Raw genomic sequence first — 24731 nt, forward strand, 5'->3', positions numbered from 1 at the left:
CCTGGCTCATCTCTGCATTCTCTGCCTACCTTGTTCAGTCACATTGTGTGATATTGACGCTACGGCCAAGGCATTATGTTTTATCTCAGTAATTGACATGACATTTTATATCCAAATGGTTAAAGGTAACTTCACTGTGACATCATAATGTTTTTCAAAAACACCTCTGGCCATTATTCAACCCTGTTTTCCTGTGCTTCAGGTCCAAATCTTTGTCACCTGCCACGTTTAGCCCAGTCTCATCATTTCACTAGTTTGGATTTTTGTTTGCCTGCCCTCCTCAGTTGATTCCTTCCTGTTCCATAACTCAGCTCTAACTAATATTGCCTTTTCAGAGCACTTTTTATTTTAATGATTATGATTGAATATTCAGGATTGAGATGAATGCTTTTTAATTCTTCCTGTTGCTAACCAGCTATCCATTTTGATGCTCCTTTTTTTGCCATGGATGTAATGTACATAGAAGGTCCTATCATGGCTCATCTCCATGATAGGTCTTAAATTAATACGAGAAAAAAAACCCAAAACAATACAATGTTTGGTTTAAAAAAAAAAAAAAAAAACATTTTCAATACTTTTAAAGATCATGTTGTTTTAAAACATTTAAAAACATTATATATTATTATCATTATTTAAATATATATTACATATAATATATATTACATTTTTTTCACCAAAATTGTACAGGTTTGCAAATGATTTGTCGGCCCACTTGCACTACCTCCACCGTCCACCAGTGGGCCCCTGTTTTAGACTGGTGTAGATGTTTCAGTATTAATCAGTGTTGCATCTCCAGTATGATGATTCTAACGTCATTAAATTAACAGCATGCCATTTGTTTTTTTTTAGTTTTATTTGAAAACACTTGAGTAAAAGCAATGATGATCAACAATAAATGCCCATATCTTTACAAATGAGTCCTAAAGTGCCATTGCACTAAATGTCCTTTACACATTATGAAACAAACGCAACTGTACGTGTGAGATGAAAGGTAAAACGTAAAAAAGTATTTTTATCATAAACCAAGGTTATCTTTTTACTATATACTTGTATATACAAGTACACACATACACATACATACACATACATTTTTTTAATAGCCTTCAACCTTAACTTAAAGTCTATCACGAACATGTGACATTTCACAGAGCAGTGAAGTGTTCTGCTGATGAAAACCATGAGATGTAGTCAAAAGTCTCAGTGGTAGAAAGTGGATCTTCAGTTAAGATTATTTTGCCACTGTAATTTTCCTTATTGAAATGACAAGACAACATTTTATAATGAAGTGGTTCAGTGTTTCTGATGAAGTCTGAGGTACAATCCAACTGCCCCTCCACATTCACTTCAACTTAAACTTCAACTCTCACACTCTCTGTTTTCTCTCTGTCCACTACAGGCCACTGTAACAAGTAAAGCTTCCCTTACGTAAAATGCATTTGAACTTCTTTTATTATTATTTGTTTCTGAGTTTGAAGGTGGTGTTTACCTTTGTAACATGTGTGGGTATGAAAACCAAACACTTGGAGGCGCCAGCACATCACAGCGTCCTACATGGCTGTCTTACTGGGGTTGTCGGGGTCGAAGGTCATGATCTCCATGTGGATAAGACCTGATTGGATTAAAAAAAAAAGGAAAGTGCCGACTTTATTTTAGTACAGAGTATATTGTGGTACTTTTACAAGTATTGATCATTTTTAAATATTGCAATACTTCAGATTTAATAAAATAATTTATTCCAGTGGTTCTCAAAGTAGGGTCCCAGGACCCTCAGGGGTCCTTGAGGGGGTTCCTGGCAAGAAGGGGAATAATTTATATTCACCTTAATTTCATCCATAAGTAACACAATGACAGAATAGATGACTATTTTGTTCATGGGTTTCAAAAATCTTATGTGATGGGGGTCCGTGGTCTAATTTGTTTCAGTTTCGGGTCCTTGATGTGAAAAAAGTTTGAGAGCCACTGATTTATTCTCCATTCTGGTTTCACTTTTCATATGTGTACTGCAAGAGTCCCAACCTCCAAGTACCAGTCACCTCCAGCCTGTCCTACACAGCCGTACTTACTCTTCCACTCGCCGACAGCGAGCTCCAGGCTCTCGAAGGAGTCGTCGTACGTCTCAGAGTCCGGCTCACACTCTGGGTCATGATATTCAGCCAGGAAGGGATGGGACAATCCCTGCTTAGCCGTCAGCCTGGTCTCTGGATCCAGCAGCAGCATCCCCTCCAATAGGTCTACAGCTGGAAGCATCAAGACAGAAAACAGAAAACTTTTACTATATTTGAAAGAAACATATCAACCACCACTTGGCCATGAGGCTGAAGTTTCTGGCTTTTTTGACACAAAACCTATTTTAAAGTTAAATCTCCCCACTCACTGCAGTTTTAAGAGTCACTACATTTCTTGATGAAGTCTCTTCTTTATCAATTTAAACATAATATATTTAAGTCAACAAGTAGAAGCAGTTCAATGCACCATTTTCATCCATGGATGGAAACACTTCCTTGAAGTTTTTCTTTTTTTGCAGAGGGAGACCTTGCACATATGACTGCGCCTGGAAAACAGGTGATAAAGGTTATATTTTATTCCAAACCAAGAGCTTATAACAAAGAAAAGACCATAACAAAAAAGAGCAAAGATACAAAGATATGTAAAATAAAAGTAATTTTCCACTGATATCTGCATCTATGCGTTGGCTTCAATACCAAATATGAGGTCTACAAGCTGCAGATGTAAGCTGGAAAAATATGACATGTAGACAAGAGAAAACTCACATCTTTGCTCTGCATCTTCTGAACCAGGGAAGAGTCTGGTGTTCCTGTCAGGTGGAGGATCTTTTTCAGCTGATCAATACCTGCACAGGCTGGTTAGGGAAGCCTCTGAATGCACAGCATGCACCATGTAAATCTCATGTCAGAGCAGTCACATGTACGGAAGACATAGTTTAAAGGGCTAATTTGTATGTTTTCTCTGCCTTTCAGCTGAAAAATTTGCCTTCAAGACCAAGCCAAGATCCCCCTAATGACATCATCAGATAATCTTCACACATCTCCCTCCACAGCCACAGAGGCCATTAAACAACAGTTTTACAGTCTGAATATGACAAATAAACTGACCTTTATGTGTAAAATAGAGTCTAACAATGCTGGACCTGTATCACCATCTTGGTAGTCCTAACTCCTGGCTAATCCCAAAATGGGCAAAAAGGTGGGGCGAGTGAGGAGCTGACACTTTGGTGCATGCTGATTTGTAGCAAGCGTACACTCACCCACCTGTCACTCAAAGTGGCCACGCCCCCAATTACACATAATTTTAAGCCTAAATAAAATCTAAACAGGTGAGATTTATTAAAAAAATGTAATTTCAATATGGGAGTCTATGGGGGTTGAGTTGCTTTTGGAGTCAGCCTCAAGTGGCCATTAGAGGAACTGCAGTTGTTGTAATGTCCATGTTGGCTTAATTTTTCAGCCCTGGCGGTTGCTGCTTGAGTTGAACATGCACAGCTTTAGCACAACCCACTGTGCTGAATGTGATAGGATACTGTCATGTCCTGGGAAAAGCACCTTGCCAGTAATCATCTCTGCCAGGATACAGGCGGCTGACCAGACATCCACTGTGAGGGACAGAGAATTTTATTAATAAAAATTTAATATTTTGTCGTAGCATCCTGCATTATTCTGCTATATTTTTTCTTTAATAAAATGACTATTTGTATTAAAGGAAGATAATATTATTACCTGTCTGACTGTAGTGCATCCAGTTGAATATGACCTCTGGTGCTCTGTACCAGCGGGTCACAACATAACCAGTCATTTCACTCTCTGTCTGTCTTGCCAAACCAAAATCCAGGATCTGGGACCAGTGACAGTTAGCTTCACCACTGAGAATCTTAGGTAATCTCCGCAATTGATTATTCAAAGGTCAAAGAATTTCAAAAAGGTTGAGTTACATATTTAAAAAGTAAAATGTAAATTGCTGAAGCTGATCATCAACTTAATTGTTTTTTTGTTTGTTATTTTTTACCTACCTTTAATTCACAGTTTTCATTCACAGCAAGGTTACCAGGCTTCAGATCCTGAAATCAAACCATATGAGGTTTCTTAAAAGCACAAAGCCTCTTGCAGTAAATAAAATATGAAATGGTTAAAGCAATACTTTGACACTTTGAGAAATACGCTCCCTTGTTCCCTTGGTGAGAGTTGGATGAAAAGACTGATACCGCTCTTGTGTCTGTATGCTAAATATGAAGCTACAGGCAGTAGCACAGTTAGCCTAGCTTAGCATGAAGAGTGGAAACAGCTAGCCAGGCTCTGTCCAAATTCCTACAAGCTCCTTTAACGCTCACAAATGAACATGCTACATTCAGTTTGCAATGTTGGGCAAGTTATTTGAAACAGGAAGTGCTGCTTATCTAGCAGTGGAACTGAACACAGAGCAGAAACACTTTCTGGAGGACATTAATCGCTACAGGAGTCTTGGTCGTGGTTGCCCGTTGATGGTTAGAACTGTCAGTACAACTTCTTTTGTTACTGAGCCCAGGTCCAGCAAAGCTGCCTTGAAACGACAACCCATATCCAAACCCTTCATGGTCATGAAATTGAAACACACTCACTTTTAAGACCCATGTGGAACTGAAGGTAAAAATTAGATTTTTGTACAGAAACAGATCATGTATCTCGTCTAGTCGAAAGGCCATTATACAATCTAAAATTCTGTCTGCTCTTGAAAATGGCTGAAGCCTCTTGACTCCGTGTATCACAGCACACTGCGCTTCATCACAGGTGACACTTTGCTCACTCACCATTGCATCCCATGTGAAAAGGTGGGATGGTCCTCCTTAACAAATAGAAGGGAGCCGCATTGTGTGTTGTTTATTTCTAAAACCGTCTAGTTATCTCCGCTCTCTTGTTATATTCAAATACAGCACTTACAACGTCAGGTCACAGCACATTTTAACTTGCTCACAAGGAACTCAGAAAAACTGGATTCAACTACTGTGCTGCATAGAAATGGAATGAGCTCCAAAACAATATGAAGTTACGTTCTCTTATTTCACTGGAACATTTTAAAAGGTTGTGCTCATGTATCTACAATCACACTTGCACATGCTTTTCTTTTCTTATGTGAAAATGTATAATGTATGTCTGTGAATTATCTGTGTCCATTTTAATGCCTGTGAATTTGTGTGTGTCTGTCTATGTATACACTGTATATGTCTATTTTTGTACACAGGTCCCTCTTGAAAAACAGATCCCGATCTCAGTGAGACGACCTGTTTAAATAAAGGATTTAATAATAATTTTACTGATGTATTACTGCACAGCGCTGCTCAACTGTTTAATCCGTATAGTAATGGAAGTATAAAAATGTGAAGTTGTGGTTTTACTGAGGGGGTTTTGTGTGGGATGGAGGGGCGCAGTGACTTCAGGAAGCCGTTAGATGTTTCCCCATATTTCCAGTCTTTATGCTAAACTAAGTGGCTGCTGCCTCCAGCTTCATATTTAACAGCAAGAAAGTGTAGAATTGTATTTTCCATAATGTTGAACTGTTCTTTTAAGCGTATGACACACGCTGATTATGAGGGAGACGTGAAGGCTACAGTAAGTGGTGTATTATAAAAAGGTTCAAATACCAACCCGATGAATGATCCCTGCAGAATGAATATACTGTGAAGAAGGAGAGGACAGATTATAGATTACAGAATACAGACAAACTAAACTGTACATACACAGTAATGTTTGTGGGCAGAGCAGGTAGACCCACATGCTTCTCACCCTCTGGCTCTCTGATTGCGAGGATTGTGTTTGTGTTTTGTGCGTCCCTATGGGCGTCATATAAAACATCCTGTAATATAAGAATGAGGTAAATCAATATATAAACACTTACCTGGAGTCCTCTTAAAAGCTGGTAGAAAAGGTATGTGATGATGCGATCAGTTAAGCGCTTCCTCTTCATAATGTGGCCAAGATCCTGGGCCACAAATGGCATCACCATATAACTAGAGAGAGAGAGAGACAAACATCAAGAGAGAAGAAAAGGCATAAATAAACAAAAATAGATGAGCGGACACAAAGTGGCCCTTAGCACTGTGGCTGATAAGAGCTTGTTGCTATGCTGAGGAAATACAACAGCGCAAAAAAAAACAAAACAAACAAGAATAAGCTTGCTCTCGCTCATCACACACACTGAACCTTCTCATGCATGCACACACACGCACGCAGAGTGTCAACAAGCTGCAGCAACTCGCAGAAGAATGTGGCTCCTGACTCCCCAACTCACAAGGTTTGGAATTTCTCCAGTGTGGAGTCAGGTGTGAAGACGTCGAGGAGGCAGATCACCTTCAAGGAAAAAACACAGTGAAGACATTAACATAGAATATGACTGTTCATTCACAGACCTATGAAACACATAGTAAACATCTGTGTAAACATCTGTCTTAAATGTTATATTGTCAGCTCTTTCTGTTGCCTCTCTGTTTCTAAGGTATCACAGCCTCTATCTTTAATCTGCGCAGTCACTGCTGTGATGTTTCTGCACCGCATTTCCCAGAGATCCCCTCTACAGGACTTGTGCATCTAGTACTGACATCATTGTCCAGGGTGCGTTACAAACAATGAAAATGTGTACCTCAAAACCTGGTGGACAAAATTTCACAAAACTTGGTGCACATGTTCTGGTGGCGAGTATTAACCAAAAGCTGAAGTGCCGTATTGATTAATGAAAGTGGGTGCGGCCTATTCATCAATATCTGCTATTGTAAGCCTTTGCTCAATGTGTAGAGAGCTGGAACGAGCCAGAGACACGAAAATTGTCAGTGTATGAAGAAATAATATATATCTACTTTGCATAATTAACCCGCGAAACGCCACTTGTGGCTACAATTGAATTTCCTGTTTGACGTCATGTTCATCAGTTCTAAACACAAAAACAGAAAATGACAACACAAGATATAAAGTTCATGACGGGTTTTTTCTTGACGAGTCTCCATATGACAAAAGATTTTAAATAAAGTTAAAACTCATTGAATATGGTGTCCTGCAAAGACTAAAAGACCATTATGTGAGTGTTTGTAGTTCCTCAACGGTTTTCAGTGAAAATACTGAGTCATGAGGGCTGCTGTCCGGGACCATTGATCACATTATGGGCTTTTGTTTGACGGTCAACAAAGTTTGTTTATTCTCAAAATTGAACAGTTTTTGAAAGAGAATGAGGGAAAAATGAGAGAAGATTGTGAGCAAAATTAAAATTCAGTACCTCGTCTGCATCTCTTATATAAAATGAGGGTGACTTTACATAATAAAGTCACAGTGTATTATAACACATTCACATCTTAGGAATATGACAGGGAGTCTGTGGTGCTTAGACAGGCAATTGTATTGTATTGTATCATATTAATAAAGTTTTTTCATGTTATTGTGTCCACCCTTGAAAACCACCTATACCCACTTCCTGTCAGGCTCTTACGTTTTCATGCTGTATGTGGCGGAGCAGCCTGAGCTCCCTGTAGGCCCGTTTGGCATGGATGAGGGACTGGAAAGGCCGATACAGCTTCTTGATGGCCACCTTGTCCTTGGTCTTCTGGTCAATGGCGGAGCTATAAGTGGCAATAAAACATAGTATTAAACACACAGTATGTAACTTCTGCTGCTAGGCAGTGACATCGTGAAATAGCGAGGGGTCATGGGAGTTGTTGTCTTCACCATCAAGTTTCTCCCAGTTTGGATTCCTCCGGTGTCAGTCAGTCAGGAGGTTTCTACCAGGAGCTGAGGTCTCCTCCTCAAAACAAACCCACCAGGTGATTATAACCAGTAGAAACACTGAATAGAGTAGTTTTACATTTAAAGTCAGTGTTTTGCCAAAGCTATACAGCAGACATGAGACATCAGGAAGCGGCTGGGGGCTGAGCTGTCTAACATTTGCCTGGCTTTTTTCTCTGACAACTTAAAGATCCAGACATTCAATGACTAAAATCCTTCATCCGGTTAAAAAACATAGTTGAAAACAAAAAAAAAAAAAAAAAAGTGGCTTAAAATTCAATTTTGAGCTTCTGGCAGGCATCCTGGAGGAGGACGTATGAGGAGAGTATAATGCTGTCCAGTACAACGACACCACTCGATGCGGAAACATCACAGACATCACAAAAGTAGACCCTAATGGCAGAGCAGTCTTTGATTGCATTACTCTATACAGGCACTGAGTGTGTAATAAAGGCAGTTCTAAAGGTGGATCCCCACACTGTTTTTGTGACTCCTCTCTTATGGTTTTTGTATAATTTAAAAACTGAATTTACATGCACACGGGGGGCATGAGGTCATTGACAGGTGAGCAAATGAAACGGACCATTACCACAGGTAAAGTCAGGTATTTCTCTGGGTTTGAAAATTGCTGGAAACATTTGGGATAATGTAAGTACACAACTCAGAAATAATATATAACATAGGTCTGGTCACTTATATTTATATATTACACTATACATTTTAATATGGAAAAGTTACATGTTATAACTTAAAGAAGATGACACACACAGTCAACTTGCTCATGAAATAACTCATATGGTTGATGTAATCTACGGCTGCATATAATGATTATTGTCATTATCAATCGTTTTTTTTAAATTTATTTATTATTCTTTCATTCTTTATTCTTTCTTTATTTACAAGGATAGCCCCTCGAGATGTCCCATCTCATTTTCGAGGTTTTGATTAATTGATTAATTGTTTCATCTATAAAGTGTCAGAAAATAATCACATTTTCCCCAGAGGCAAAGGTGACGTATGATAAGATCTAGTCTGTCAGTGGCTTATCATTATATGGAGCTGTGTCTGAGATAGCTTGGATTCCTGTATAGGCTGGCCTTGTTCTGTGTAGGGGGGGTGGGGGGGGGGAGAGATTCTTGTCGTATCGGAGGACCTGTATTGACTTGCTGACTTGCCTCAGGTGGACAATAGATGCTTCTGTTAGCAGATGTCAGAGTAATCTGCGCCTCTTGGACTTCATGCAGCAAACTCCGGGAGTGGAATGCAGACTTGAGGCCTACACAGCCTATAGAAAATCATTTGTGATGCAAAGCATTTGAATATTGATAGTGAGCAACAAAGACGAGCACCTTCGACCATCTGCACAACAGTATGAAGCTGAGTCTGTGCGTTTGATCATGTTTACCAGTGTTCCTACTGTATGTTGGGAGTGGATTAATTTTAAATACCTTTATGTGCTTTAATGCGTTCATTCTCCTATGAGGAATAGGTTTCCCCTTGGATAGGATTAATTGTCAGTATAAGGCAGAACAAAAATATTTTTATGAGAGAAAAAAAAGGCCCAAACACGCTGCATTTTGCTCTTCAAAAGAAGAAACAAACACTGGCAAAGCGGAACTTTCATCGCCAGTGGCTGAAGTCCTGCGCCCCCTCCCCGGGTTAAACTCACCAAACTGTCCCGTAAGCTCCGGAGCCGATCGATCGCAGCGTCGTGTATCTCTCCGGGATGTCCCACGTCGTTTTTTGGACCTCCAATCTGTGAAACCCCGGTCTGACGGGGGAATCCTTCACCGGAGACTCCATGGCTCTGTATCGTTACCGGAGTATCAACCTGACAGGTGAGATCTGGCAGCTCAGGTAAGAGCAGCGTAAGGAAACGCCTCTGCGTGTCCTGCCCCCCAGCGTCATATGGGAAGTTGTCATTCACATAACCTGCGGTTGTCAATATGAGCTGACACATTTCTGTTGTTTTAGACAAACGCATCAGCATTTAAGCTACTGTCATCTATTTTCTAAATAATATTTTCAAGATGATATTCCAGAATGATTTAGTTGTTGTTGCATTAAATGGTTAAACAGTTTCTAACAGGAATCATTTTTGAATAATCAGTGACAGTGCATGTGTCTGCCAACACTGAAGATCACAGTATGCTAGCCAAGACTTTACTTCAGGAGTGAACTTCCGGTGCCATATTGGTTGACATGTGACCAGCCTGTGTTAGTGAATGTAGAATAAGAAATTCATCAACGCACAAGTGCCAGGAAGAATTATATTGAATTAATTCATTTATGTAGCAATGGATTGATTTCATTTCAGAAATGTCATTTACAAATATTTATAACTGTGACTCAGTTCAGACCATCATCTCTGGTGTCATTGAATTGTTTTTAACTGTTGGTGAGCTGAAAACAAAGTCATCATTTAAATGCGCTAACACAACACTAAGCCTTGAATCACATCCAACCGTCATCTGTGCCTATAATGCCCACAAGTGATGGGCAGAGGTCATAGAATGATGAAAGGCCCAATACAAATTTACCAAAAATGATCATTAATACTCAAGGATATGCCTGAAACTCAATGGTTGGTTTTGTATGTTATATTATTATATTTTTTTTAAAGATAGATATATAGATGGATAGATAATAAAAATGTGAATAGGTCAAACGTTCACATATTCTCCAGACGTAAAAGGAACATGCTTTTATGGTACAAGCCCCAACAAAAATCACATTATATTCATTTTTATATTTGTGTTAGTGAAAAGGAAATGCGAAAATGACAATTCCAACTCAAATCATGGCTTATATTGCAACACCTACATATCTTGCATATCTTTCAGCCCTAATAGATAGATAGATAAAGCTGCCACATATAAAGGCAGTACAATGCTGTCCAGTGCAACACCATTAAACTATCAACTCAATGCTAAAACAAGCATCATAAAAGTAGACTTTTAGGCAGAACAGTTGTATTGAATTTCTTTACTCTATATAGGAATATTATATAAAGTGTTTGATAAAGGTAGGCCTAGTTCTAAGTTAATATTATTCACTATAATAGTAAGTGAATACCCAGACTGTTTTTGTGACTCCTCTCTTGTGTTTTTTGTATAATTAAAAACTGAATTCTCTGATCCTTTATATAAAATATAAGAGGCCTAAACAGTATTGGATGCTTACACACAACTTTATCACCACAATTCAGAGGCGATGTTGAGCCCACACCAGCAGGGGGCGGTCACATTTCATTCTAGTTGGCCTAGACAAGGAGGAGAGTCCTGACCCTTCACTCATTGTTCCTTTTTATCATGAATGATTTCAAAGCTGGAGTAAGTGACTCAAATAGGAAATGTTCCCAACTGTTTACCACAGCAGAACAAAATGACTATCAATGACACTGACAGTATAGAGCATTAAATAGACTATGCCGTACAGAGTGAGATGAATCTTTGGTTTGTCAAACACAGACCATCATCCAAATCCTCCTTTCTAAAAACACTGTTGAACTGTCAGAGTAGACAAATACAGTCTCCACTATGTGTTGTGTGGAAAGTACTTTTCAGTACAGGCAAATTACAGCCCAGTGTCAAGCCCACAGAAAACAGAGCTCTCTGATTGAGTAGCATTTTCAAAGTAAAACTCTTATGTTAGTGAGCTCATTTGAGTCATGGAAGTCACAGACTTGATAACAAAAAATAATAAAAACATTTCAAAAAGGTGGAAAAACACAGGGATATTCGTAAAGTAAAAGTAAAAGTCAAATTTACCTGACATTCCCAGTCCCTTTTTTCAGACATGGTAAAACATTTTATTTTGATACTCAAAGAAAAATCTGTTTGAATAAAAATTATGAAGATGAAGACTTTAAAAAAACAAAATAAAATAAAATAAAATTGTTCTTAACTTGTGTTTGAATCTTGAGTGTATTGGTTTTATTATGAAAGCTACAATACGGTCAGAGAGCAGCAGTGGTGGAAGATGTAAAGGTAGCAATACTAGGGAGCATCAAAACATACAAAAAAAACCCAAAACTGAAACTGCTTTTCTTTTATGCCAAATGGTCCATTTCAGAATAACATCTGTAACCATCATTTTAATGTTGCAGCTGGTAAAGGGGCTAATTTTGTATGATAATTTATTTTCTGATGTTTGTATTAATAACCTGGATCTGGAATATAACTACTAAAGCAGTCAAGAATATTGTGAAGTAGAATTTAACAGCATTTTTTTTTCAATTAACTTCAAACAAAGTGCGGTAAACAGGAAAAAAAACAAAATCCAATCAATATTTGTTTTTAAAACAGCTCAGCTCTCCTCGGTACACTTGAACACAGTTTTTCCTTGGCAGGTAGGTTGCTCCAAGCATCTTGAACAACAAAAGATCTTATGTGGATTTAAAGGAGTATAATTGAGGCCTTAAACTGTCTCAGTGTCTTCATTCTCTTCATGTAATCCCTAAACCCTGTAATCTCTCGGTTTTTCAATTTGTTTTTCGCACTTTATTTTGAAGGCATTTCCGGCCTCGCCGTGTCTGACTCGGTGTGTCTTGCCGCTCCGCTCCGCTGACTGCTGTTGAACCGTCTCAGATGTTAGAGTGCTGCACGGCCCGAGGTGCTCGCTCGCTGCGTCCGAACAACAGAGTCTGTCCCTGGTTTGGGAGGGGAACCCGCACACAGACACGCTTTCTGGAGTTTTCTTTCTACTGTTAGAGCAGTTACTTTCCCACAATTGCGCCGGGGGTTTTTTTCTTTTGTTTTTGAGGCTAAACTTAACAGTGTCGCGCGAGAGCTGGACCTCATCAAATACTTTGTGCTTGTTGGCGTGGATGTGAGGCTCTGTTTCACTCAACATCATGGACGGCTGATTCACCCGCTTCACTGACCCAACAGGTAAGTTCAATGCTAACATTGTTCAAATGGAAAAAATAAATAAATAAAAAAGACGCGGGCCGAGGCGTTCATGAGAAAAAAACACGTGTTTTCCCTCAAAAGCATCAGTTTTAACTTTAATATTCAACCACATCTTTTACATTAATTTTCACATTACAGCTCATAAAGTGTTTTAATAGTGGGACATGAAGGTTAGGCTTTCAGTGCTATGCTTTTACATCCAAACAGGGTCAGTGGTCGCCTGTACATTGAATAGTTTTTATAATCTTTGCCGGTTTACTTAAGACACACACTCAAGACTAGATTGCTCACATGAACATGTATACAGTGGCTTTGGACCACAGTGAGCACTGTGATTCAGGCCCCACACACACACACACACTCTTTTGTCAGCTGATATAGGAATGTGTGTGAGCTGTGTGAGCCAAATGTCAAATGCCTTGTTCAACTGCTAGCATTCAGCTGGACACACACACACACACTAACACACACACAACTGCCTATTTTATGGCCTTATTTAGAAAACAGAAATCATCTGCTTTGACTGTGTTCTTTGAACCTGACAAGTTCAGCGGCCTTTAGATGTGTGGTTACTTTCTGTAATTTCTGTCACTGATGGCTGATGATGACGATGGTCAATGTTTGTGTGTGTTCGTGCCCTCTTCCTCTATGTGCCATTTCAAGACAAAGTGTCATAAGCCTCTCCCTAGACTTAGCAGAGAGCAGTTGAAATGCTTCTGTCAAAGAGGGAGTGCGTGTTCAGAGACAGTGATATCATGTGCAGTGATTTTAGCTTCAGACACTAGGCGAGGCTTGACTTTTAGAGGATCCCCCTCAGTCTGCTGTGTTGCACCTGATGAGCCAGCAGTGTACGAGCGAGCTCAATCCGAAGTAAGGAAGCTGTACAGTGTGGGCTGTGTTCATGATTTCGCTGAAAAGGCTAAAAAAGGAAGATGGAGTTCAGTTCAGCAGCTGGGTCCCCTCTTCCATAACAGCTGTCAGATTGTATCTTGCAACATGAGAAACAGCTCAGAAATTGATCAAAATCAAAGCCTCTCCAAATATAATGTCCTTTCAAACATCCAAGTATTTTCCTGGTCTCCTTGAGAAGCAGTCTTCGCTGTGGAAAATAATGTTTCTTCTCAAAAATATTCCAAGAGGTTCAAATGTATTGATAGCACATTTAATATACAACCTTTGTAAAGCTTCTTGTGGTTGTATAGCCCGGCCTTGAACCTCAATTTCCTCTTTTCTCTGCTCTTTCTCGGGGTTCCAGCATCCAGACGTTTTTGAATAGCTGGCCATCTGCTTGCTAAGGGTCTGTTCAAGAAGCTCAATATCACATTACCCACACTTGACTGTGGGGGATGAATGAAAGTGAGCATGGTTATGGCTTTATCAGAGACAGTAGAGTTTAGATTGTTCACAGACTTCAGTCAAAATTACCACGTGAAGAAGGATGACTATATAGAGCCTCAAAAATGACAAAAATACAATACAATAATTGTCAGTTAGATAATTAAAATGGATTTTAAAAATGATTATAAAACTTAATACTTTTCCTTTATGTCCCAATCAGTTAGTAGAAAAAGTTTTCTTTTTCTTTACCAGTCAGTTTATAAAATGCAGCTTTCTTTCCTCAACACACCAGCCATGTAATGTTAATCATCTATATGCTGTACTGCCTACTGCTGTAGCATCACTGTATTGTGTAACAGGAGCTAAAGCATTTTAGCTGGCAAGCTAAGGTCAACCAAGTTAGCGAGCTAACGCTACTCGGAAATCTTCAGCTTCTATCTTTGTAATATTATCATGAGCTTCAACGATGTGTTTCTTGTCTTTGTCAAGGGCCACAATGGAAACAAGTCTTTGACTTAACTGTCTCATCCATGACTTTTTGTAAGTGTATTTAATTCCATGCCTCCTTTCTGATAACAAACGAAACAGTTAGCTTAGCTGCTGAGGTTAGTGGTACCTTGTTGTGAATATGAATGTTTGTGATGCTACAGCAGTGTGAAGTACAGTGTGTAGATGATTAATGTTATACAAACACACAAATGTATGTCTTTTTACTTGTTTATTTTATATTTATATTTGTGTATTCTTACTTGTAATTTGTTTTTTGTTCATGTTACCTGTCTGGGGACTACGGATGTAAATTACCATTTTTTGCTACAATCCATCATGTTTACATTGTGTGTTTTATACTGATATTCATTAACATGTATTATCCTTATCAAATAAACAAATAACATTCTGGACCAATGCTATGGACGCACATCGACACTTTTACAGTATCATATGAAAAACTGAAAAAAGTGCTAGAGGAAAATTACATTACTTAAATGATCGTGTGCTAGGACCAAAAAGCGAAAAATAAGCCTTCGTTTTTCTATCACCTGGTTGGAGGTAAATAGAAAAACTAAGACTTTTATCTTTTTAAAATCCAATTTTAATTATTTAACAAACAAAATTATTTATTGATATACTCAGTTCTAATTTTTACCTGTCTGATAACCTTTTACAACATTTTGTCAGTTTCGAGTCTCCATACACCCAGATATCTTCTGCTTCAAAATCCTCAAACAATATTACAGGACTGTTGCCATTTTTTGCACGCAGAGCTTTTGAAATCGAACTGTGGGGTGATTATACTCATTAGGTGGCGTACAGGAAGTGACCTCAAACCTCTCAGACACACACACACACACACACACACAGAGGAATGGGTCGAAGGCCACTTCAGCTGCAGCTGGCCATTGAAAAGCGATGCTCCGCAGCTGAAACGACCATTTTTCCATCCCTCTCTGTGAATCATAAAAGCAAGACCGCTGGGCATATATTCAGCAAGGATGGGGTGTTATGATTTATAGGTGTCAAGTGTTGGGCACGCTGTGGGTTTAAGTAGTTCGCAATTCAACAGTGTGAGAACTGGAAATGAGTGGGAACAATGAAGGGAGAGGGGTGTTAATGCTTTAGAAAGTCCGACACTCCTCAGCAGGTTTTCTCACCTCTTCATCTCAGGTGTCACATACTGTAGTAGGATGTGAGATATGTTTTGGAGGACTTTTGTCCTACAGGCATCAGCTGGCTGGTGTGTGATCATGAAAACAGGAAAGAAATGACAGAGGTCGGATGTGATCAAATGCTGAGTCTTGATAAGCCCTGGTCTTGACTGTGTCGGTGGCTTGTTGAATAAGTCTGGTACGATATCACTGTAATTGTTTGTTTGACCCCTATAACTGCCATCTTGAAAAAAAAAGAAGCATAAAGTGTAAAGAACATGTTGATCTTAGGTGTGTTAAGTGTATGAAAGGGAGAGAATGTGCATGACTGATTTTGATGATAGAAGTATTTTGGGCGTTTCCCATATCGGTCACTGCAACAGCTGGTGGTCCCTCATGGTGCATTCTTGTGTGTGTGTGTGTGTGTGTGTGTGTGTGTGTGTGTGTGTGTATGGGCTGTGTTTGTGTTGTACTGGGGTGTGGGAATGGAGATTCTGTGGGGGAACATTTGCTGGGGCACCACTGTCGCCACAGGCATCCCATGGAAGATCAGGAAAATGAGCGGCATTGTGTGAATCCTAACCCCAGACTTTCTTCTCCTTTTATAATGTCAAGCTGCTTCTTTTTATTATTTTTGCAAAGCATAGTCAAAATGCTTCACAAATGGTTGACCCTGGTTCAGATACGCTTGCTATCTGGTGGGTAGATTGGATCCCAGGCCTCAATAAGCCCTCGAGGGAGTTTGGCCGCCGGTCAGATTGGCAGCCTAATAAATACTTCTTTTCATTAGCAGCAGCTTCTATCCACTGTACTTAAACTGAAATCCCCTTCATCCTCTTATCCTATTGACCATACACACTCTACAACAGAGGTACAGGATACGTAGACTTTTAAAGTGCATCTACACAAATGTATCATGACAGTCACATAATGTCCCCTCATGAAACTAGATCCATGTCTTTGGATCCACCATAATGGTACAGAGTAGTTCCTGACAGTTAACAACGCATATTTGTAGCTATTCAGCAATTGACTGTGTGTTCAGCAATTCAACCTGAACTAAGGGTTCAGTTATTAAAGTCAGTTATGGTAGTGCATGGATGCGGGTGTCTGGATAACCACCGCTCTGCACATCAGGGCTCAGTTCCGGCTTGGCCCCATTAAACACATTTGACGGTGTTCACGGGCGGGAAGCTGTTGAGGGATTGTTGAGCAACTCTCAGCGGTTGGTCTCTTTGCACTGTGTCTCTTTTTGTTTACATCCTCCCCAGGCCAAAGGGGGGGGGGGGGTTAACTTACCTGGAGCAACAACGAGGACTGTAGTGCAGTAGAATATGTCTATTTTGAGTTTATTTAAAAAAGGTGGGGCGCTGATTTTTCTCAGTGTTGATTTGTATGTTTAAAGGTGCATTTTGGTTCGAAAATAGACTGACAAAAAGGCACATGAAAGGGTTCTGTCACTGCAAGAAGCTTTTGACTCCAAAAGGAACAATTCTCTTCTACTTTGTTCATCTTGACATTAGACCAGGACCTGTCACACATTGATGGTTTTTCTGATAATAGCAGCAATATGATGTCTAAGACGAGCATCCCCATGTTCGTGGTAGACTTGGTGTTTTGGGACCCATGATCTCCTGCAAGGTTTTCTGCAAATATTCTTTATCTCAAGAATATAACAGATTAAATATTATCAGAATTGCAACATGGCCAAGTGCAATATCCAAATTGCAGGAGGTGAAATTGCAGGTAAAGTGTGTCACAACATACCATAAATGAAGCATTGTGGTGCTACAGAGATGCGCCGAGCTACAGATCATATTAAGGAACTAGTTTGTTTGGTACAAGACGCAGCAAAAATTACATCATCATCATTTTTATATTTTTTTCAGTGAAAATGAAAGCAAAAAATGATCAGTCCAAATGAAATCATGACTCATATTGCAGTAATTGGCAAAATAAACGCAATATGATTTTATTTTTTTTTGCATATCTTCCAGCCCTAGTATGTACTCAATTAAAGTAACATAATGATGGTGACTTCCTCAGTTTGCTTTTAAATCCACAAACTTGTGAAATGTAAGATCTGCCACTGACTTGTACAGCATTTCATTCTGTCACTGCAAGAGGAGAACACTACAGGTTCAAGAGAGGGTACGACATCAACATTTACTTTTCTAACGTTAAAGTAGCGTTACTTTCTTATTTTCTAAAGCTTGCAACACTTCGTTTCCATCATGAGGGACAGAAGTGTTTACGTCATCATAGGCGCTGATGTTACCGTCCGAACCTGCCACACACGTTGTTTAGCAGCTCTTTGCTCTCTATCATCTCCCCCCTTTTCTTTGACTTGTCCCTCAAAGGTGCACATCAAGCAGGGCTCCTTTGACAGCAGCGTTGTATTTGATGATTTTTGGGGAGGTGATATTAAAATTAAGGCCCACAGGCAGTTGCCTACCCTGGTCTAAAGAGGTCGTATTGTTACCTTGTTATCCCAGATAATTTCACATGCGGACGGATGAATTGCAGCGACATCCCAAGTCACACAAAATCCATTTAATTTCATCAGGAAGATAAGTTGCTGATTGGATGCTAACAGTAAGTAGCTAATACAACAGTATGGTCAAGATTAATCCTCGCTAATGCAATCCTTTTTTAAAATGTAATCTTCTTACATCAGGTCAGAAGAAGGCTATGCCATATTAAGGCAGGAGGGTGTGGTTTTTATTGTTCTGAAGCAGCCCTCAGCCGTGGGACAGTTGCGTATGTGCCATGCCACCAGCGCCTGGGCTCAGCCACAGCCCCTGTCCCCGTACCCATCTCCCTGGAGAGCCTCAGCCCAGCCTCTAGACAAAACCTTAAATCCCCAGCTGCCCTTTTCTATATTGCTGCCTCAGGCGCCAGCCCTCCCTATCCACTATAGAATTAGAATACGTAGATGTTCATTTTGTCTAATCAGGGTAATGCATTGCTACATCTAAGATAACTGACGTAAAACCTTGATCTTAATTTTAAAAGCCACCGTCTGTCATACGTGATTTTTCCCAATTAATGACAAATTTAAGCTCCATTACACATTGACCGCTCAGTGAACTGTTGTGGGAACTCAACCAGTTTGACCCTCTTGTACCGTATTACAACCAATTCAATCTGCAAATAATTTAGTTTTTACACAATGTGATGGATCATTTTCACAACATTTCTCACTCTGAACACACTCCCCTTGAAATGGTAATACAGTTTTTTGCCCCCATTTTCTCCTTGTGTCTCATACATCTCTGATGACCTTGCATTGTTTGATAGTAATCAGGGTCTGATTGATTGCTGAACCTGAATCCAAAGCAGTTCTCATTCTGTCTGTTTTGCTTCTGTCTATATTTGAGCCCCCTAGACTGCCACATAGTTACATATGTGGGCCCAGTTGCCTGTAGCCGGAAACATAAACTCTCTTACCCCTAAGCTGTTGCCCCTGACACCCAGCCACAGGCCCCTGGACAGTTGCCTTTGGGCCCAGTAGAGCTATGCTAGCGATCTGACTGATGCACAGGTGGAGCATTCCCCTTTCCTTAAGAAATGCCTCTGCATTTGTCCGTGAGGCTTCTGATATGAGCAGTGGCTCTGGCGCTACTGGCAACTGTCATTAATGCCCACACACACACACACACACACACACACATACACACACACACACTCTGACACAATCAACCTTTGATTTGTCTCATTGTTGCCTTCCAAGATCAGGTTTGAATAAATAACTTCTGTTAACAAGGGGTTGAGAATCTCAGTGGTCAATAAATGATCAATATCATTTGCACAATTGTCAAGATAACATTCTGGGGAATTGATTGATCAAACGAACCCGACTCAACTGCTTCACTGTGCTGTCAGTCCAGCTAATGGATTTAGGATTACTTGTTTGTACACACAGAAAGCAGGTCCAGAGGCTACTGCTAAGTCAGCTTCGCCTTCCTCATTGTCTGCAGGGGCTCGCTGTTGTACGGGTGTTCATCTGATCCTCAGGTTTATCAGCAGTGAAGGGGATTTTCAGAGTGTCAGTGTAGATCCCGAAAGATAGTGGACGGGTTAAATCCCCTTAGGCTGCTCGAGAGAAGGGGATGAAATGAGAAGAATCTTTTCCTGCGGGGCTACATCTGTTCAGGACTCTTGATTAGCTCATTGATTATCTGCAAACCATGTTGTTGGCATTTACTTTGTCTGCGTTAAAACAGTTGCTGATATTAATGGGGTTATTTGAGCCATACGTGTCGATTTGCCAGGGCTGGATTAAGTTTGGGTCCGATTTGTTTTTCTCAATATAAATATATCAACTCTACATCAATTACTTCCAATGTAGGATGTTACTCTCTATCACCGGACTTCATTGGATTCATTGGATCAACCCATTCTGCTTCTTGATGCTCTCTTCATGCACTTCTATTTTAAGCGGATTCTTGTAGTTTTTACACTGTTGAATCAGCTCACTCTGTACTTCACATTTTTATGTTGTGATGTTATTAGTGAAAGTAAAATCCTCTTAAGCCCCCCCGCTGATTAATGAAAAGCTGAGGGAAAGTAATAAGGTTGAAGATTAAACCATAATACCTCCAGGGTGAGTCTGCCGGCCACCCAGTATGAAGTCCACTCGCTGTCTTGGGCAGATAAAGCTGGCTGCTTGGTTAATGCTTCATGTCAAAACACATGGTGAAGGTATTATTTTGGTGTGTCAGACTTATTGGGAAACTGTTATCTGCACTCGCCTGCTGTGAAACCACTTTGAAATTGCTTCCAAATATTTCAGTGAACAAAGGTGAGGTTTTATCACTCATCAATAGAGAATCAGAGAATTAAATCACATATAATATTGACATTACCCTTGAGAGTGCTTGACTATTGCTTGCCTGCCAGGAAGTGGCAAAGTGAAATTTACCTGCGCATCACATGCTCACTAAAATTAGATTGATGTTAAATTTGTGCAGTTTTACTTTGCCCCTGCAGCCGAATCTGCTGCTGTAATTGTCTCGATTCCATTGAAATGAATTGATTTTTACACAAAAGTTTGTTGTTTTAGATCCTGATGTGTCCTCATGTGTCTAATCTGTATTGGCTCACTGACCTGTTGTTACTAGAGCTCCAGAGAGAAGCCTGAGAGAGGAAATTTAAAACTACATTGAGATGTTTTTGGTTCTTAAAACCACAAATATATCTTCTAATGGATCAACACTACAAATAAAACACTGCAAAAGTGTGGGATCCAATTTGTAAATGCTCTATCTGTTGTTGTTCTAGAGTTTAGCTGCCATTTTCAGATCTTCTTATAAATATATTTGTAGTCGTTCTGGCAAGCAAACACAGAAATCCATATTTGTTTACCAATTATTTTGATTTCTTTCCATTAAACAAAGCCCCTGTTTGTTTAAGTGACGTGACCATTTAAAATGATGTAAACAGAATAGTCCTGACTGTCTCATTTTGTTGAGCTGTGTTACAAACGCTGGCATTCCACTTACTGTTAAACAGTAGCTCAACAGGAAACGCTGATCTCACTTTATGCGAGATTTATCCGGAAGGTTGATATTGAACCTGAAAAAGTGGCTTTAAATTACCCCGTTCTCTGTCTCACAGGAACTGACAGATAGATGCTTTCCTGCCAAACTACTCCGAGCCTTTGTGAGTTGCTGCTCACTCAGTGTTTATTAGATGAGGAGAGGAGTGGAGAGGGATACTGTTCTGTGCTGATTGGTATAATTTAGTAAAGGACCTTGGCCCGTGGGCAGAATGTAGCAGAGAAAACCATGAGTTTGTGTGCGTTTGCTCCAAATGGAGCAGCTGCAGCAGAATGAGGAGGAAATCATTTAGATGGTTTGTTTGACCGGTTTGACCACGGCAGTGAAAAAGTCTGCCTCATTTCTGTGATCCAGTTGGCAGTCGGCCACAATAAAAACATGCCTGCTTATTAACATGAAGCTGAGATTATTGACATAAGGAACCTAGAGCCCCTATGGAAATTGTTTTTATGCTGGATTTGTGTATGTGCATGTCTAGGTCAGTACCGTAGTTATGCGCTGCACAAATCTTAACAATCTGTTTAGACTTGTTCTTCTGAATTGTTTCAGAAACAGAGAGATTTTTCTGTGTAATGCTGATTCACCAAGTTGTTCCTGAAACACTGAACAGCATTTTGCAACAGGTTGACTCACTATACAAGCAAAAACAATAGTTAAGTTGAATTAGAAACCAGTACAGTTACTTCCAGTCACTTTTTGTTTTGTTTTAAATGACTTAGAATCATCTGTACTGGTAAGAAGGAGTTGGATGATTGTGGTTTTGCATAATGGAAATTAGCAAAGCAACTCAGGGCCGGGCGAATAGACTTCAAATCAGTGTCACGATTATTTCAAACTTTAACCTCTATTATGATTAATGAGCAATTACTACTCCTCCTGTGGTGTTACCTCTGTGTCACCACTGTCTGGTACTCACGACTGATAAGACCCAATCAGGAGGCGAGGCTGGTGTCCGCGTCATCGTTTCCAAAAGTCTCTGTTTCTGCCTGTCCAGACTACAACGCAACCCTGGAGTTTTCAAACTGAAACGGGTCGAGCAGCGTCTCCAAAGGTCCCTGCTGGGGCTCAAAAACTCTGGAGTAGTGTGGATGCACGGCGTAAATGTAGCAAAAGTGATGCGTTTTAAAATGTGGCAGAGGCACATATGACGGCACATGATGTAGTATTTTTTTTAAGGGGACGGTTAATGAACGCATGTATTGGGTAAAGTATTAACCAAATTAACCGACATGAGCAAGATTAAAGTGATTAAAAATGAACATAAAAAAACCCAATACCAGTTGAAGTGTGCACTTTATTTTGAATTTCACAGCTTTATCTTGCCGTCAAACAGCCCTTTCCTTTGGAACTACATTTTTTCACCTGTTGAACTACAATGTTCCTACGCACAAGCGCACCTCCGCTTAGCTCTGTCTGACTCAAACAGCTGATCTGCAGAGTAGTACAATGCACACTGTAGTTGAGCTTGTACATAGTAACACAGTTAAAACAGTCGGTGATAATTCTCTGTTGGTTCATCATTACGAGTGACCTGTTTGTAAATACATTGATACATACAATTGATAATACATTTTATTTAAGTAAACTGTATCCCGCAGACATTAGTTAACAGCCATATGTAGCAGGACAGTGGGTGGCAGACTGTCAGTCGTGCAAACAAAAGCTTGGCCAAGTCAAATTTGATTTGGAGACGGGCTTTGAAATCTGCCTTCGATGGAACCACAGTTCAGCCTCACCTTCAACTTCTAATGAAATACCAGATATAAGGAGTGGTATGCACCAAAAGAGAGCACAGTGTGGCTTGGTTGTAGAGGGGGGAGTATAGATTTTCACTACGGTTGTTGCACAGCTGCCCACACAGTGAGAAAACACGAGGAAACGACACAAACACAGTAACCAGATCTTTATAGTCACCTGAACCTGTGACAGCTTGACATTTCTGTCATTCTTTCCTCTGTGCTCATCTTCATAGAGGAGTCTTCACACTGTTAAAAAAAAAAAAAAAGTATGTTGTATCAACTTCTTCAGCTTCACATTCAGTCAACAGCTTCATATATTTTGCCAACAGGGGGAAATAATTCGACTTTACTCCAATACATGCTTTAGTGTTGTGCAGCGTGTTGCTAAGAATAGCAGAAAGCACATGAAACTCTACTGAGAGATTCACTTCTTGCTAATCTACTGTATATCACACATTGATACCATGCAATAGTGAAAATGCCTAACCAGTCCATTAACAGTTGTTTACAGTGGGTTTACTTACCAGTCAGCATCAAACTTCATTCCTTTGCTCATCTTGTAAATGCAACAATGGCTCTGGTCAGAAAACAGCTGTTAATGCTATTGTTGCTAACGCTACGTAGCGATTGAAAAATATACAAATAGCTCCTTATGAAAATAGTGGTCCTCTCGCTTTATCAAAACATGTGAATGAAATCATAAAATCTTACAAAATAAAGTTTGTCCAAAGAACCTGATGATGATGATGATGATGATGATATGCGTACATTAATATAAACTTAATTCAAAATTTATATAGTTATTTATTTTTATTTTAGTTGATTGCAGCATATTTAAATTCATTCAGATTCATTATAACTCTCAAGTCAAACAAGTCATTGACTCCCCATGGGGAGAGGCAGGTGATCTGCACATGACTGAACCACTCGGGAATTTCCTTCGTACCAAAGAGAAAATTCTAAATGCCAGAAAATGGGTGAATGCGTCTCTTAAAACAAATAATATGATATTTTGGTAAAAACACTTATTTGCTTTCTTGCTGAAGCTTTAAGTGAGTTCTAGAAGTTTCTGGTAGGTGCGTTTTGTTACTGGGCTAACCCCCCCCCCCCCAAGGTCATTGCCATAGAGACATTTCATTTACTGAACTTGACTACACGGTGCCCTTGGTAATAAACAGATGGTAGCTGCTCACTGTGCGTCTGTCTCCAGGTGGGGTCCTCCCCCCTTCTGTTGTTCTGGGTTTACACAAATGATACCTCCCACCAGGTTCAGCCCACAAGCTATACACCGAGCTTATTATTGTAATATCATGCTTTCACATGAAAGTGGGTGACGGCAATATGAGAAACAGACCAGAAGTTGTTGTTATTGGGTGTGTGTGTGTGTGTGTGTGTGTGTGTGTGTGTGTGTGTGTGTGTGTGTGTGTGTGTGTGTGTTCCAGGCTGTCAGTGGTCTCCATTAGTTGAACAGTAGTTGGATCAAGTCTGTTTGTCCAGCTGCTGAATCGCCCCCTAGCAGTCTCTCTCTCTCTCTCTCTCTCTCTGTGTGTGTCTCTCTCTCTCTCTCTCTCTCTCTGTGTCTCTCTCTCTCTCTCTCTCTCTCTCTCTCTCTCTGTGTGTGTCTCTCTCTCTCTCTCTCTCTCTCTCTCTCTCTCTCTCTCTCTCTGTGTCTCTCTCTCTCTCTCTCTCTCTCTCTCTGTGTCTCTCTCTCTCTCTCTCTCTCTCTCTCTCTCTCTCTCTCTCTCTCTCTCTCTCTCTCTCTCTCTCTCTCTCTCTCTCT

The 24731-nt window shown here is 39.9% G+C and overlaps 2 protein-coding genes across 2 annotated transcripts in view; one reads left to right on the top strand and one right to left on the bottom strand.

Annotated features, from left to right (window-relative positions):
- Positions 1 to 906: 906 nt before the first annotated feature.
- Positions 907 to 9598, bottom strand: LOC111221298 (mitogen-activated protein kinase 14A-like). Its single transcript, XM_022744650.1, has 12 exons — positions 9424 to 9598; positions 7462 to 7591; positions 6277 to 6335; positions 5884 to 5995; positions 5634 to 5663; positions 4025 to 4072; positions 3735 to 3849; positions 3539 to 3610; positions 2772 to 2851; positions 2473 to 2551; positions 2064 to 2237; positions 907 to 1609 (listed from the first exon to the last, which is right to left on the bottom strand). The coding sequence occupies exons 1-12, from the start codon at positions 9555 to 9557 to the stop codon at positions 1548 to 1550; spliced, it is 1095 nt and encodes a 364-aa protein (XP_022600371.1). The 5' UTR covers positions 9558 to 9598; the 3' UTR covers positions 907 to 1547.
- LOC111221308 (plexin-B1-like) overlaps positions 9556 to 24731 on the top strand; it is a 64871-nt gene continuing 49695 nt past the window's right edge. Inside the window, exon 1 of the mRNA XM_022744663.1 lies at positions 9556 to 9611. Coding sequence (XP_022600384.1) covers positions 9556 to 9611 — 56 coding nt within the window. The remainder of the gene's footprint in view (positions 9612 to 24731) is intronic.

Source organism: Seriola dumerili, unplaced genomic scaffold, assembly GCF_002260705.1.
Source record: "Seriola dumerili isolate Sdu_G_001 unplaced genomic scaffold, Sdu_1.0 BDQW01000083.1, whole genome shotgun sequence".
Classification (NCBI taxonomy): Eukaryota; Metazoa; Chordata; class Actinopteri; order Carangiformes; family Carangidae; genus Seriola; species Seriola dumerili.